This window comes from Mustela erminea, chromosome 6 (assembly GCF_009829155.1).
Source record: "Mustela erminea isolate mMusErm1 chromosome 6, mMusErm1.Pri, whole genome shotgun sequence".
NCBI classification, from domain to species: Eukaryota; Metazoa; Chordata; class Mammalia; order Carnivora; family Mustelidae; genus Mustela; species Mustela erminea.
In genome coordinates, this window is record NC_045619.1 from 104,654,689 (window position 1) to 104,671,893 (window position 17,205).

Below are 17,205 nucleotides of genomic sequence, written 5' to 3' on the forward strand. Positions count from 1 at the left end.
GTTCTTGGTTAGCTCATGTCCTCCCACCTCACCGCTAAGTCCCTCTTCCCACCCCCTGGAGGGTTGGCAGGGAACATGACCTTGGACAAGGCCTGATGTCATGGCGGCTTCAACCACGAGCTGCCCTATGGGGACCTGCAGCAGCATCTGTTGCTCCTCGGATCTCCCCTTCCAGTGTGGCCTCTCATGTCCACCCTGAGCCCTCCCACCCCAGAGCCCCAAGAACACAGCCGGGCCACCGCTTCACTCTCATGTGCATTTATTGAGCGCCAACAGAGTGCGTGGTACTATGCTCAGGGTTCAGAGCCACAGTCTATCAAAAGGAGACCAGAGCTGGTACAGAGAACGTTTCATAGCTGCTTAACATCTGTAAGGGATGGGGAAGGGGGAAACTAATCACAAAACAAATTCCTATTCGAAAGCAACAGAATCTCCTCTGAGAGTAATATATATTCTATGCACACGCACGCACGCACGCACACACACACCCTGAATGAACACAGACGTATACCCACGTGGTTGTATATGCATGCATATACAGGTGGTGTGGGCAGAGAAACTAATGGGTCTGCTGGAGGCGCGCACGCACGCACGCACGCACGCATGCACACGCCGCCGCACAGACGGGTGATCTGGCTTACGCTATCAAAGACACTACGTGTCCAGGTTCTAGTGAAGCAGTCTGTCCTAGATGCCTGCAGCATGCAAAACTTGGAAGTTCTGGGGATTCACAGTTAAGGAGGACAATGGGTATACGTGTGCACTTTCCCATCCTCGGGGCCCCAACCCCAGCACTGGAGGCTGGTCTGTGTGGGCGACAGCAAAGCCTCAGTGAAGGGCTCCCAGAGAAGAGCCGGGGAGCTGGAGGCTCTGTGTCCCGTGGCAGGGCCCACGGGAGCCCTGGTGAGTTCACCAATCTTCAAGGCAGAATTTAAAACTCTGGTTTTCGAGCGTGGAGTCCTTGTTACGGAGCCGCAGATGGAGGGAAGAGTTTCTCTTCTTGCTCGCTCTCTGCAGCTTCCCACGTGTGCTAACGCATTTTGTAGTCATTAGATACAGATGTTTCACACAGCTGTCCCTTAAAATCCAAATCTACCGTGAAATCGAGGTCTCGCTGCAAAGGAGGGGTGAAGGGTCCTGGGGTTAGCGTGGTCGGGAGTCGCCCCCTCCCCCACCGGTTCCTGCCAGCAGGGGGATGGGTGACTACCCTGTTTCTAAGGTTTTCTAGCGAAGGGGTTCCCACGAGCAGCCCTTGGGAATCTATTCTGGTGTCTCATTATCCTGACAGGAAGTGCTTTGATTTCGAACCTAAACCCTTCCTGTTATAATACAGAAGCCTTCCCTCTGAGGTCATCCTGAGAGAAAACAGAGTGGGGTGCTTGAGTCTTCCGTCGCACAGCCCTCAGAACATTCTTCAGACTCTTTCAACACACAAGCTCGCACCTGCCCTTACTCAGAAAGAATCGCACAATCCCCGACCCACCAGGCCCGCTGAAGAAAGGTGATCCGAACATCTTCCAGGCCAGCAGAAGCTATTATTTCTTGGCTTGCTCTAAATGAGCTGAACCACAGCCTCTGTGCCCAAAGACCCCGGATGAAGAACTGGAAACTGTCCTCGAGGCTGAGAGGCCAGAGCTGGGCCTGAAGAAAAATCTCTCATCTCTGAGTGTTAAGAGACCACAGCTAGAGGCCTTCAGTGACACCTAGTCTGACTTTCTACTGCCCCTCCCCCAGTACCTGGTCTGTTGGTGCACAAGGCACCCGGGCACCTGGGCAAGAGGGTCCTGGGAGCTGTGGGGAGCCAGCTCCATGGGTCCCTTCCTCTCTCTGACCCTGCCCCAGGCAGATACGGCTTCAGCACTCACCACATTTTTGGCATTTGGCTTCATGGATATGGTCCCATAGATTTCTTCCCCCCTCCGGACAGTGAGGTAATCTTCTAAGTAGAAGACAGTCTGCTTCCAGTGGGTGTAGGGGGCATCGGGGGCTGAGGGGACAAGAACAGGGGAGGTGGGAAGGAAGGGTCACAGGAGATATCTCCAGAAGGACTGAGGCCGAGACCCTGCCTAGAAGTTGCTGGGCTTCTTCTGGGATTCACTGAACCAACACCCAGCACTCTTGCAGGATCAGGGCCCATCCCCTATAGCCTGCTGCCCCAGAAACCCTCATTCAGCCCCGGTGCTCTTGCTTCCATCGAATTTCCATCTTCTCAGAGCTCCTGATCTTCCAGGGAATCAGAAGAGAAAGACGCTGGTATCACAAGTTCATTCCAAGGGGTGGGATGTGTACCCTCTCAGCAACTGAACTCATTAATGCAGATGAAACTCAAAATGCTACTGTTTTTAATTAGTTCAACAGAGGGAAGACATTCAAGCAGTGTAATGGGCAGATTTGTAGGTAAGCTATCCTGGCTCCCCTTAAGTGACATCATGTATGCAAATTCCATAGCTAAACCCATGTCCCACCGACAGCCCGTCCTATACACAGCTTTCCTTGCCACTTCTCTGCCCCAGAACTAAACCTAGTCTCCTTGGCCCAAGCCTGCTGTGGGGTTTCAGCAGTATCCTCCTAACTGGATCAAAAAGAAAAGGGATGGGGTGCCTGAGTGGCTCAGTTGGTTAAACGTCCAACTAACCAACCAAGGTGAGTTTAGCTCACATCATGATCTCAGGATCATGAGATTGAGCCCCATGTCAGACCCCATGCTCAGTAGAGAGTCTGCTTGAGATTCTCTCCCACCTTCTCCCTCTGCCCCTCTCCTCCTCAAATAAATAAATAAATCTTTAAAAAAAGGAAATGTGGGATAATTCTCATCCCACAGACCCACCACTGGTACACAGCTCACGCCTCCTGCAGGATCCAAAGCCAGACCAATGCTGGGGCCTTGCCTGTATTAGCCATTGAATCCAATCTAGCCTCTCCCTCGACACACTACATGCTGAAGAGCCAAATGAGGGGTCCTGTGTATGGGCCATTTTCCTCAGCGCCTCAGCAGGCTCTCCCTCAACCATCAGGGTCACTTCCTCTGGGAATCCTTGCCCAAGGCCCACCCTGAGCTTATGTGACTCCAGTGTCTCTGAGGACAGGTGCCAGGCCAGGCTTCTTTACTGTGATTTCCTTGGCACCTATACTTGCTAGATCTATAAGTACTGAATAAGTGAGTGAGGGCAAAAACCCAAATAAGTTTGTTACGCTTCAAGGTACTATAGATGTTCAATTCCAGTGGAGGCTTTGAAAACTATAGGTAGTAGAGGAACCTGTTATAGTTAAGTTCTTCTTGGCCTGTTAGGGTCTTACCTTCCCCCACCTGGATGCAGGACTCCTTGATACTGATTTTCTCTTTGCTTAGGACCAGAGCTAAAGATGAGAAGACTTGGGAGAATATAATAAGCGCCTTTCAAAAGCCATCATATGGATAGTCTCATACATGGCCTTATATATGGCATTGGAGGCAGAACAAAGGCTAGTCACTGGAATAACTAGTCTGCAAATTTTCAATCCATCGGGAAAAATTAGGGCTGTTCTGCAATCATCTCAGCTACCCAAAGTCCAGTCTTGAGGTGTGCCTACAACAACCACTAAGGGGATTTATCAAGCGCTGAGTCAGACCACGTCACTTCTGAGATCTTACAAACCCCAAGACCTATTTAAATGGTGGTGAAGGGTCTGTCTTTCTTCACCCTTTGCAATAATCTGGCTTGATCAAATGTCAGTGGTTTGGTTAAAGACTTGTGTAACCTTCAATGTGTGCATTTGGGAAATCAGTGCAAACTCAAGGTCGTGGTGGGGGAAAAGCACCCTGCCCTGAGCACTTAGAAACAATCAAAGGAGGATCATGAATATGCAGTCTGTGCCTCTTAGATCCTAGATCCCCAAACATACCAGCCTTTGTGGCCTCTAAGCCATACTGCTATCTACAGAAAATGTCCATGCATTCCAGCACCTTCCCTACCAACTACATCTAAATAAATTGTCAAAAGATAGTCTCTGGTGTGTGTGGAGAATGGCAGTTTATGACTGACAGCACTCTCGCCCCCACTTCCTCCTACACCAGCTCAGACAGGTGTCTCTCCTGTTCTTAAAGACCTTCAGGCAAGGAGATTCAAGCAGCTTCCTTCTGTCACCTAATCAGATGCCTTAGGAGAGTCCCAGGGATTTCACTGGCTCAGGGTTGGCAGCCATCAAGCCTAGGTGTGTCTGATGATTGTCCAAATGTATCCCAGGCTTGGGTTGGATGAAAGTGATTTTTTTTTCCCCTTGACATCAACATCAGAAGTTTGAGAACCTCCCCAAACGTTTCATTTCTGTGATGGGTCCATTGGTTGTGGACTAATTATCTAAACCAGGTTTCAAAAACACTAATTCTCCATCAAGATGCCCAAGAGAAACTGATTACTCAGATGTCTCAACTCTACTCTTAGAAACTTGAATTTGGTCATTCTGGGGGGACGTGAAGGGGGCAGACTTGCCAAGACTTAAACATCTCCCCCCGGGTGTTGTAGACACACAGCATGGCTGAAATCATGCTGCGAACCCAGTCTTTGCGTCTAGTAACATCTCTGGATGGGCAAGAGTGGAAAGGACATTTAATGAGGCAACAGCAGGCCCAGTTTCCTGCCTCCCCATTGCCATGTGTTTGCATTATGACCCTCGCACTCATTTTCTACATCTATAGAATGTGGGGCATGATATTTATAATCCTTTGAGGATTAGATGGGATGACAAGGGAAAAGGGGATACAAAGGGTGACCATAGACAGCTCCAGGTTACTTGTTTTTGTGGTTTAACTATGAAGAGTTCTCCCTTTCACTATGAAAGTGTCCTTAATTGAAAGATAAATTATATGGTCACTGTACAACACACTAAGCCAACGTGAGGGTATTGCTAAGCCATTATAATATAATAAGCCATTATGATATAATTCTGATATCATCACTATGGGAAGTGGTAGATATCATTTTGCTTATCCATGATCTATGGTGCTGACCTGCAAAGATACGCTGCCTCCTTCTAGTAGTGCAGAATGTCCTAGGGAAGCATCTAGAATGGTGGCAGGTGCAAGGATGAGCGTGCACAGGCCTGTGGATGACATCTAGAGTTCTCATCAGGGAATAAGGCCCACCCTCCCTCCCCTGCCCCAACTGTAACCTTCAAAGTCATGTATCTGATTTTCAGTTTTCCCTGTTATGAAGATATCTTTATACTCTTAATACCCTGACCCCACACGCCAACCTCCCCTTTTCTCCCTCCCCTTCCCAGTCTCTCTGGGCTCTGGATTGTGAACAGCTTTTGTTCTATATTTTGAAGTGAGTGTGACCAGTACTGTCCCCAGCAGGCACTCCACTCAACAGACATCAATTCAGGATGCTTTTCATGTGCCAGCTATGGTCCTAAATATGGGAAACAGCAACCTGTACAGCCTTGCCTCCTCTTCACATCCTGCAGCCTCAGTGAGAAGACACTCAGGCCACTGGGTCATCCTCATGACCAAGGACAAGGACAGTAGAGCTCAGGGGGTTGGGGGAACGAATGGCAAGGGCCCCTCTCAAGAATTCTTTTCCCAGTGCTTTCAGAAAGGGAGTGGAATCCTGCTTCCCGTTTTACTTCCCAGTGTCCAAGTGCCTGGTAGCTTTTCCTGAAATTTAGAATATTTTCTAGCTATCGATTTGTAATATAGTTCCTAGAGGATCAGAAGCTTTTTGGAGAATGAAAGACTATGCACCAAGAAGTTTCTTTGACCTGCTGCATTGACTCCTGGTCACTGGATGGCAAAGCTGGAAGGGGTTGCTGGGCATCGCAGTCCAGCCACATCATCTCACAGATAACAAGCCAGAGTCCCAGAATGTAACCTAATCAAGGTCCATCTCCTGTATCTGGCCATCCTACCTGGCGAACTCCTGGAAAAACAAAGACTTCAACCCAGGCCTGCTTTCTACTCAAGCAACTGCCCTTCCACCCTCTCCAACTGTCCCAAGGGTCCCAGTTCCCACATCCTGCCCCCACCCACTGAGGATGGGGGGGCAGCCATGCCCGCTGGCAGGCACAGCCTGGAACGCTGGGCTCCTGTGCCCATTTGCAACAGCTTCTGCCTGGAGCTGCAGAGAGGAGACGCCAGAGCCATTAACAAGGATTGTTTTCAAGCTGCACACCACGTGATGTGTTCTCGAGTGGGCCCCCCAGAGCCAGCTGTGGCGGGGCTGAGACAGAAAGCTCGGCAGATAATTGATGGGAAGGTGGCCCATACCGCAGGCTACACTCTGCATGAATTTTGAAAATAGCTGAGACCAAACAATACAGTGTTCTGACATACACATAGATGTGATCAAACTTTCTTTTAAAATAGCAAGGGGATAAAGAGTACAAAATTATTCAGAGTAATGTTCATCTAGAGGCAATATGGGGGGGTGATGGGATGGGACGGAGCATCCATTTCGTTATGTGGCGAGCTCACAGGGATTAATTATGTGGCTGTGAATTAACTTACTTATTCATTATAAATAGCATCATTATATCCATTAATAATGTAATTCAGGTTAATATTTATATTCTAATTAGTAGTAATAGTTCATTTCTTGACATTAACTAATGCATTTACATTCTAATAACAGTAATACATTTCTTTCTAGTTACTATTGCATTCTAGTTAATAATACTATTTACATTCTAGTTACTGAGTTAGTGGTGAGTTCACAGGTGTTCATTATATTAATAAATAAACTAGCAAAAAGTGAACAGTGCCTGACCCAACGATGTTATGAACCAGGAATTAGGATTAATCTAATTCTGTGCATCTGAGGTCCTCAAAAACAAAAAGTAAATCGTCTTTTCTGGGTGGTCAGAGTGCAGAGAGTCTGAAAAGCCCACTACCAAACCCACACTACCTGGTAAAAATGTATGCCACGTGTTGGAAGCAAAACCCCCCGTGGTCACCCCTCCCAGGTGGCTGAGGAAGCAGATAAGCAAATTATTTCCTCTGATCTCTAACCATATGGGGATGCTGCAGCGAGAGGGACCTACAACAGCCAGAAGGCAAAGACCTTGAGGAGAAAAAACGGCGTATCATAGTAAGGATATGGAATTATCTTTCCAGAAAGGCATTGACCATCATCTTGTTCAAGCAGTCATGAACAGGAGCAGTAGTTCTCAGACTGATCTGTGTATCGCAGTCACCTGGAGGGTCCCACTCCAGAGTGTCTGACTCAGAAGATCTGGGGTAAGTCTTGAGAATTTGCATTTCTAACAAGTTTCCAGGTGATGCTGATGCTGCCAGCCACAGACCACACTTTGAGAATCTCTGTACCAAGGCATGGAGAACAGAAGGCTGTAGGACCTCTGGGTGACTTTTCAGACCTAAGTTTCTGGGGTTCTGTGCAAAAAGGAGTCTACATAACATCATAGTTGCAAAAAGTCAGATGAGTGAGCTCAGACCTTGGTCTATACCCCTAGTCTTTGAGCCTAGGAAACACAATCCTCATCATCTCTCTCCCCTGGACCTGTGAGGAACTACAGTGGGGCTGTGACCACAAAATAAGGTGAAACAGCACCAGTGGGTTGGATGGAGACTTGAATGCTGGGAGCAAATCCTCACCATCCCTCCGCCCAGGGCTGACCTCTTTGATTCTGAATTTGAGATTAAACAATCCTCCTTCATATGGGGGCATCAGGAGTGTTGTCCCTGCCACCACAGAGCCATCTCTGGACAGGGGTCCAGCAGGCTATCTGCTTGACCTCAAGAAATGGAAATAAACTCAGGGAAGAGATAAGAGGGAGCGATGGGCTGTGAGCTATAGGGCTAGATCCTAGGTTTTATAAGAAGAACTTTATCCAGAGCACCCCTAGTACCCTTCCTCGTCACCTACAGCAGGGCAGGCCCCAGGAGAGGCATCATCCTGGAGAGAGTAGAGGCAGGCCCAGGTGCGATGGCTCCATTCCCAGCTTCTAGTCACAGCACGGTCCTCAAGCAGGCTCCTGCTCAGCCCTCCCGCTGTTACCATACTGCTCCATTACTGTGGGGGAGGCTGAGTCTCACCCACCCTTCAAGGGCCAGGTAAAACCTCCCTACCCCCTCCTGACTACCAGGAAGGCCATCTCATCTGCTGCCCCTCTAAGAAGGGCAGTAGCTGAAATTGACCCAAATTGGGGGGGTCTCCACTTTTCCCCAAGATGGGGGGTACCAGCCCTGCTCTAGATTGTGGGGACCAGCAGATTGTGGTCTTGGTGGTCAAGAGACACCAGTTCTGGAAAAAATCCTTATAGGAGGGGTTAGAGAAGTCTTTTGCCCCTCTGTCCACAAGTAAAAGAGGATCACTGTCACCAAGGCTCCAAAAAGTGAATAATCATATCCTCAGATTCTTGTAGAACCCACTCACCCCTGCCACATGCAAGCTCCCTCGCCCCCGACGATGTGCTCCCACCTCCCGGGAGGATTTTGCAGGCGTGATCAATAGGAACATCTTCCCAAGGGCAGGACTCGGATCTTGATAGACTCGTTGGACAGAAATGTGTTTAGGACCTACTGGGAGCCAAGCAGTCCTCCAGATGGCAATAGGACAGAGACTCAGGAGATGTGACCCCGGCCCACAGGGAGACTGAGAATTAAATAAAATGAGTGAAAATATTGACTAAACAATGGTACATCTGGGTCAGGAATCCCATGTAGTTGTCTCAAAAAAAAAAAAAAATACTAGCTACACCTGTGAGGCTGTGCAAGGCTCTCCAGGGTATATTGTTAAATAAAGACAAGGAGGCAGAGGGCTGTGCATTTCATATGAACCAACCGGTGTTTTAAAAAAGGTGTAGTTGAAGGTGCCTCGTTAGCGCAGTAGGTAGCACGTCAGTCTCATAAAAAAGGTGTAGTTGGGATGTGCTACTGTACTTACCTAAGATGCCACCCATGGGCAAGCTGGGCAAAGGGTTCACAGAACTCTATGTACTATTTTTGCAACTTTATATGAGAAGTATTTCAAATAAAAAGCCAAAAATACAAAGGTGTATATAGGTATGCATGTGCTTCTCCACCACTGAAATGTTTGGGAAGGATACAAAAGAAATCATTAACATATGTCTCTGAGCCAGAGTTGAGATGCAATGGAAAAAGAACTTTTTCCTTGATTTTTTACTTTTTTTTTTTTTTTTTTTTACAGAGCCATGACTGACTGACATAAGCACAGGATATTAGGGAGCCCCAAGGAGGATGCCTAACCTTGACCAGGAGTGGAGGAGGGCATCCATTAACAGCTGAGGTGGGAGATGAGACCTGTGCTGGAGTTGGCCAGATGAGGGGTGGGATGCAGGAGGTGTTTGGGGCCAAACTGTGTCCCTCACAATTCATGAGCTGTGGCCCTAAGCCCCTGTCCCTCAGAATATGACTGTATTTGGAGATAGGGCCTTTAAAGAGACTATTAAAATAAGACCTTTGGGTGGGCCCTAATCCAGTATGACTGGTGTCCTTCCAGAAAGAGGGGATGAGGGCAGCAGCAGAGGAAAGGCCTTGTGAGGACGCAGAGAAGAGGAGGCCACCTGCAGACCAAGGAGAGAGTCTCAGGAGAGACCAAACCTGCCCATACCTTGAACTTCCAGAACTGTGAGAAATAAATGTCTGTAGTTTAAGCCACCAGTCTGTAGTACTTCGTTATGGCAGCCCTACCAGACAAATATGGGAGGAAGGAGATGACAAGAGTCTCTGACAAGATCTTCCTGTCCCTATGACACACCTAGAACAGGGGTTGGCATGGGCAGAGACCATGGCCTAGAGACTTAAGAAGCCTTGCTAAGCTCGGGGACTGCAAGGTGCTCGGTGTGACTGGGCTGTGTGTGCAGTGAAGGGACAAGGGAGGACAGCAAAGCAAAGAAGGGGCAGTGAGAAATGAGGTGACAGAAGTGGGCTAGGGCTGGGTCATGGAACCCCCATTTACCAGGCTAAGAAATTTGGGCTCATCTGCTGCAGGAAATGAAACACCTCTGAAGCTGGGCCAGGGGGGAGAGCACAGATGGTCTTTGGGGAACAGTGTCAGGAGCTTAATGAAGGAAGGATTGGGGGAGAAGCAGCAAAGAGGAAGGAGACAGGGAGACATGGTCTTCCTAGGTCTGCAGCCTAGGGAGACCCGTTGAATCCTGTGGGAGGGCGAGGCAGTGAAGACAGGGAAACCTTACTCCACTCTGTATCCTTGCCCCTTGCACGGAATATGCTTAGTAGATGTTCAGTGAACAAATGTGCCTTCAAAATGGGGCCGTCCGCCTCTGCCTCTCCCTGCCCAACATGCACTCTCGGCTCTGGTCTTACCATACTCACTACCATCTACCTTCTCCTTTGGCAGCCAAAAGCCTGGGGAAGTGCTGGAGAAGGCTTATGAGATGCCAAGCAAGGGCCCCCCGCTCTGGCCCCAGGTCCTGTCCCCACGACAAGGCCAGCCTCTGCTACTTCTGCAAAGCCTCCACATGGAGGCAGAGGAGGGTCTGGAGTGAGTGCCCGCAAAAGGCTCACCTGTGGAAAACCCCATTTTCTTGTGGCACTTGGTAAATTCAATATTAAAATAGGTGACCAGGGCGTGGACGTAGTCATTTCGCTGTATCTGCAGGCAGAAGGCAGATGTGAACGACAGCTCTTCCGTCTTCACCGTATAAATGTCCACTTCCTGCAGCCCGGAGGAAAGAGAATGCCAACACTTAGCGCCGCCACCAGGTCTGGGTCCTGGTCAGCAGCTTCTTTCCCTTGGAAGACCACCCACGGTAGACTCTCTCGGGGTCGGGGGGGATCATTACCCTCGGGGTGGCTCCCCAGTCCACCCACCGCCCTCCCAGTGACCCCCTCCATCTGTTCTACGGTGGGGTATGCTCAGGAAATGGTGCAAACACATTTGAATGTGAGGGGAACAGAATTAGGAAGGTCAGCCTTCTGGGAATGGGAGGGGAGGAGAGGGAAGGAGAGGGGAGAGGGGGATGAATGAGACAGAGCTTTCCCGAACCGAACTGAGTGGCCTCAGAGCAGTCTAGCTCAGCATCGCTCCCTCATCTAGAGGTTCTCAGAGTGCGGCCCCAAATGAAGGGCATTAGCATCCCCTGGATACAAATTCTGAGTGGGGGTGGGGTGGGGATGGCAGCTCAGACCTCTGGGATCAACACAGAGATTGATTGGTGCTTTTCCAAGCCCTCCCAGGGATTTGGGTGAACCAGATTAGTCGTTTCCCCATTTTTTGATATTCAGGTTCCGAGCAAGAGGAGACACTAAGTATTATCTTGGGAGTGAAGGTAGGAGCCCAACTACAGTCACAGGCTGAACTGAGGAAAGTTCTGCCGACCATCTACACCAAGCCTGGATGAAAGAAAGAGGGGGGGAGGGGGGAGGGAGGGAGGAGAGAGAGAAAGAGAAAAAGAGAAGAAGGAAAGAAGGAGAGAGAAAAGGAAGGAAGGAAGGGAGGGAGGGGAGGGGAGGGGAGAGGGGGAGAGGTGGAGGGAAGGGAGATGAACGGGGAACAAGAGAAAGGAAGAAAGAAAAAAGGGAGAGAAATAAGTAAGAATTTTTCAGTTCTGACTGGGGAATGGAAAACACAAAGGACTAATAATTTTAACAATTTCAGTTGGGAAGTAGCTGAAAATCAATGTTGCGTGGGGAGCAAGTATAATGAAAGACAGTTTGCGATGTGCTGTTCTTTTCTGTGTGAAGGATGCTGACCTGCTGTTTGCTGGCTCTGGTGAGACAGGGCAAACCTTCCAAGAGCCTTAGAGGCATCCAGACAGCTTTCCGTGAGGTCTAAGGAAGCTTCCCATTGCTGGGTTTGTGTAGCAAGGACCTCTGTCCTTGCTACACAAGGAAGACTGTAAGAACCAGACAGAAACTCTTGTGCTTGGACTGGTTCCAAGGGGGTTCTCCTGAGACCCGGATGATGGAATGTGTTGGGGATAATTAGGAGAAGGGTCTGAAGGTGGGGAAACTAGAGCAGGGAAGACACAGAATGATGTAACAGAAATGGCTTTTATCTCTGCATATTTCTAGAACAAATAAAGGAACAGCAGACCCAAAGCATTCCAAGGACTTGAAAGAGACAGAGGAAGAAGTTTGGTCAAGGAGGCAAGTCTGATCAGAGCCCTGTTCTAATGTGGAGCCATCATGTCTTCCGGGGGAAGCTGCAGATCTGATATGTTGGTTGGGAACAGGGTAGAAGTGCAGATGTAGGGAAATGGGGAGCCTCTTGATGATGTCACCTCAGATGTAAGTTTACTGTGCTTCTAGAACCAAGGATGGGAAACAAGAATCAGGGGAATGGGAAGCCATGGGTCAAGCATGCAGAATTTGATGGGATTAGAAAACCATCAGTGCAAGGGCCCCTTTGGTAACCTCCCTGGGGAGTGGCCATCTGGTGCTGGCTTGAACACCTTTGTGGGATTGATGTGCTCACTACCTGTCAGGCAGCTGATTCCATCTCCTGACATCTCCAATGGACAGCTCCCTCTTCAAAATGAGTGAGGAGAGTACCCACTAGTCTCTGTAACTTCCACCCATGGCTAATGCCTCTTCCACCTCACAGGGGCCCCCTAAACCTTTTCTTCTCCAACATAAACTGTGTCTGTTTTCTCATTCACTTCTCATAAGTCATGATTTCTGACTCCACCACCCTCCTTGTTTGGGACATACTTCTAGCAGCAGCTTCTGATCTCAAAAAGCACACTGCTGGCTCAGACAGCACAAAGTCAGCCAAGCCCTCCCTTCACCACATTCTCACTCATGCTCCTATTTCCTTTTGTCCTGGACACTGAGTGTAGGGTCCTCCATTCTATGACATCCTGCTACGTTTGGTGCATGGCACCTGCCAGCGTATATGACGTTCGTTAGCCCTCTGGCCACAGGCTGCCCATGGTTCCTTCAGGTCTACAACCCAGAGGCAGATGTGGTTAACCATATATGTTAATGGCATCGGCATAGCCCACAAAGCTTCTGGTGCCCATGCTCACCGACTACCATCTCCTTCTTCGCCAGGGCCAGACGACCAGGCTCCAGGCTCTTTCCAAGGTCCTCATTTTCTTTTTCTCTTGGTTCCTCTGCTTTCAGCCTCGCCTGATCTTTCCACGGTACATCTGGCTTGTCTCAGCAGCCTGCTCCCTGCCCCCACCCACATCAGACTGGAGTTCAGGGCAGAGACTGCCCGTGATGGGTCTGTGTATTCCCGCTGTGTAACCTAGCACTTGACAGTCCTCGGTCTTCTCCCTACTGGCTTCCCTGCTCGACAGAGCTCCTTCCCCCAGCCCCAGGCCTCTTCTCCAAACCAACCCCCTAATCCCTCAGATCCATTCAGACTGCACTGCTCTCTGAATCCAAAACCTTACATGACTCCATATGGCTTACCTACAGATCGTGGACCTGTTGGCCTGAACACAAGCAGTGAGCCCCAAAGGTAGGCTCTGGGACACATCTGGACATGGCTCCTTTCTCTGGGCAGCCCCTCACTTCTTCACAACATTCAGGGCATGCGCTCACACATACACCATCCCCCTGGATCAGGAGTGCCACCTCCCTAGAGTCCTGCTCCCAGACGTGTGTATCAACCACTGTCAGCTATCGACTCCTCTGATAGCTGACAGGGTTCACTACATCCTACAGACATTTGCATCTTAAGAGGGGTCCCCAAAGGAGCAAAAGGTTTTGAGACAGACGTGATGACGCTATACATTAGAATGGTGACAATGGAGGGGTGCCCAGCTGGCTCAGTCAGTAGAGCATGCAACTCTTGGGTTGTGAGTTCGAGCCCCACACTGGGCATAGAGCTCACTAAAATGACATGACATGACATGACATGACATAAAATGGTGACAGTGGAGGCAGTTGATTTTTGGCAATAGGGGTAGAGCCATCTGCGAAGGCGGCCCGCTGTGGCTGGGCTTCGGAGACACAGAGACCCTCAAAGCTCACGCCCACCCTCCTGTCAGACCCAAAGCCTACAGAGCCAAACCCTTTACTGTGGCTCCCTAGGGCCCAGAGCCCTGCACTGGAAGGATTTTGTCTTCCTGCTCCAACAGCGTCTCTGACACCGCAGAGGGCCCCCCCCCCCGACTCGGCCTCAGGGAAGCCCCAGGAAGCGGAGGGTTCTGGAAACATCAACTGCTCAGAAAAGCCCTGGCCTCCATTATCCCCACCACTAAATAACGTTACAAATGGATGTCTCAGAGCAGAAGTCTGGTCAAAACAGAGTCTTAATTATAATAAAGTGTCACACTTTGCAACGTTAATAGCGACGAAAGTAGCAATTAAGTGTGTGAAGAAGGGCAAGTGTTTTCCCAACAGGCTTGGCAAAATGTTGCTTAGCACATCCACAGGCAAGCTGATGGAGGGGCTCTCCTGGTTATAGAAGCATGCACAGACAGTCCTTACCCTTCCCGGGGAAGAGAGAAAGAAGGGGTGTGGGTAAAGGGGGGGGCAGGACCTCAGCTTTGAGTTCCCATCCTGACACAAACTCGTAGACCCGGAGGAGTTTACAGGAGTGTGTGTGCCCATCTGCGTCCCCTTCCCCAAGTTCTGTTGCATTGCCCCTGGCTGCACTCAGGTATAACCAAGGAAAAAAACCTTGGCGGGAGTGGGTAGGCCAGAGTGGCCTTGTGGTGGGGGAGAAGCAGGCCAGCCCACCACGCAACCTGCAGTAGTCCCAGGCAAGCACAGTGGCCACGCCTACCATCAAAGGTGGAAAGCTCCCTGGGGCCCCTGCACATTGAAACAGTCATGCCTTCGGCCAAGGCCATGGTGCACAGATGCCTAACAGTTCCATAAAACTGCCCCATGTCATTTGGCAAATTCAGTTGCACCAGTTTGGGGGTCTACTTCCCTGTTTCTTGTTTGGGGAAGGGAGAGGGAGAGGCTTTAGGGACCATAGGCTGGTAGGAGAAAAACTTAAAGGACACATTTGCTTGCCGTTGATCCTGCCTGGACTTGGAACAGGCTGAGTTAAGAAGTAGTGAGAACCCTGTCAACAGAGAGCCGAAGACATAGACTTCCAGCTATACCTCTTAGGCAGAATGTCATACGAAAGAGGCATCAACTGATGAGCTATGTGAGGCTCAGCTGGTTTTATTAGTCCTCGGAGGTCCCTTCTAAATGCCACAGGGACACTAGGGACCAAGAGTTGAGTTTCTTCTTAGGAGGACTGTGCCCACCGACAAAGGACAGCTGTGAACCTGGCAGAGCAGCAGTTTACATCAGAACTTCAGGAACCTCATCCCCAGGGGAACTGGACTCTTCCCCTTTATCCACTGCAGATGCTGCTGGGCTCCAGCCCAATACTCCCCACAAAGAAGTGACACGTCCAGGACCAGAGCCTGCAAGTCTGTTTCATTAAGATGGTGGCTGGGTGGGCCAATGAACACTTACAGAATGAACCCAGATTTTTACATTAAAAAGTTAGCTTCAACCATATGAAAGTGATGTCTTTCCAGATTTTAAAAGACCAAGTATTAGTAGTCTATATGGTTCAACATAATATATTCTATAGATGTAAATTCGCAGGAAAGGGCTGGAAAGAGCAAGCCAACATGTGAACAGTGTTACCTCCAGGAAAAGCGTGTGTGGGGTTGAGAGGGAGGGAAGGTCAAGGGGAGCTTTTGTTTTCACTCTATTAAATTTGATACGTTTGAATATTTAATAATAAGAATACACGGAGGATCATTGTGCCAAGGATGATGGCCAGCTGGTCTTCATTTGCACAGAAGAACATCTTGTCAGGAAAGCTGTTAGAGCATGTGCAAACAAGACCACTCTTGGGAAGGGGGTTGAGGAGCTCTGTCTGGCCAGGTCAGATGTGCGCTTGGAGGGGGGAGTATAATGCCAATTACAGAGCCGTTGGAGGGATTGGATTGCTTTCCCAAGAGGGCCATCCACCTCTGAATGGAGGAGCTTGCCCAAACCTGAGCATACCCTCCTGCCTATCCACTGATGCCCCCTCCCCCAGGCCCCTCCCCCTGAATCACCGAGGGATGTGACCCGACTCCCTCCCTTCAGCTGTGCCCTCGTGGAGTCCAGTGGCTCTCTCTGTGGCTCTGCCTTGTGCGAGCATCTTCTTTTGACAGGCAGTCACCTTGGGGTGCCAGGGGATCTGGCCAAGTTGGCCTTGCCTCGCCAGGCCGGGGTACTCCAGGCCCATGGCTTTCCAGGGTGGCACAGCTGGGTTGCCAGCATGCTTGGGCCTGAGCAGGAGGAGTCTACAGACCTTTATTAAACAGGCATTGGTCACCACTTGCTTTGGATCCACGATGTCCACCAGGGGCTCCTTCATGGCAACATCTCGGATACAGGTCATATCAAAGCCATAGACATTCTCCCACCCTGTGAAAACAGAGTGAGCCATGAGGGCCAGCAGCAGGACCCCCGGAAGTCTTCCCAGCCCTCCCGAGTGTAGAGCACAGTATCCCCAAGGGAGGGGAAGGGGCAGCCCACGTTCCCCTGAAATCAGAATAGAAGAATTGCTCATCGAGTGGAGAGCTTGGCAGGATGTACAGATCCCACTTGATGGTTAGGAAAACTAAAACTCAGAGAGGCTGAAAAACTTCTCTAAGGTCACACAGCTAGAATGCCACAGGATCAAGACTGGAATCCAGATTGCCTGCCTCTTCCTCATCTATTTTCCCTCTCTCTGAGCCAGCAGCATCTCCTACAAACTCTTATCTGGCACCCACATTTCTATCTTGGTGCCTTTGCTCAGCCATTCTGCACACTTAGAAGATCCATCTCTCTCCCTTCTCCTGTCTCCACCCACTGAATCTTCAACAAAGCAAAGAGACACATGGGCTCTTAAAATGATATAGACTAGTTTGAATCCCAGCACCAGCACTTACTGACTAGGCCCTTGTGCTAATTCCCTAACCTCTCTGAACCTCTGTTTTCTCAACTGGAAAATGAGGGGGGAGGTTGGGTCATGAGTCTGTCTTTCTCACATGCCATGATATTTCCCATAAGAAATATCCCCCAGGTAGTGCACAACCAACCCAGTGGTGCTCATTGGCCCCTTACGGCTGCTCATAAGATGCTCTGAGAGGGAGAAAGATGTAGGATGCAAGGGTGGTGAGTGAAGGAATGCACATCTGATGGCCTAAGACCATCCTTAATTGGTGGCAATCATTGCTACCATTGACTGACCACCTAGCTCAAGCCAGACTCTTCATTTAATCTATCCAGCAACCTCCAGGGGATACTTCTATTGACAGTCAATGAAATAGGTTGGGGGAAGT

The 17,205-nt window shown here is 49.7% G+C and overlaps 1 protein-coding gene across 1 annotated transcript in view; it reads right to left on the reverse strand.

Annotated features, from left to right (window-relative positions):
* Positions 1-242: 242 nt before the first annotated feature.
* Positions 243-17,205, reverse strand: part of PRMT8 (protein arginine methyltransferase 8) — a 101,388-nt gene continuing 84,425 nt past the window's right edge. The window contains exons 7-10 of the mRNA XM_032349095.1: positions 16,188-16,303; positions 10,484-10,634; positions 1,866-1,987; positions 243-1,114 (exon numbers count right to left, since the gene is read on the reverse strand). Coding sequence (XP_032204986.1) covers positions 1,031-1,114; positions 1,866-1,987; positions 10,484-10,634; positions 16,188-16,303 — 473 coding nt within the window. The 3' untranslated portion in view covers positions 243-1,030. The remainder of the gene's footprint in view (positions 1,115-1,865; positions 1,988-10,483; positions 10,635-16,187; positions 16,304-17,205) is intronic.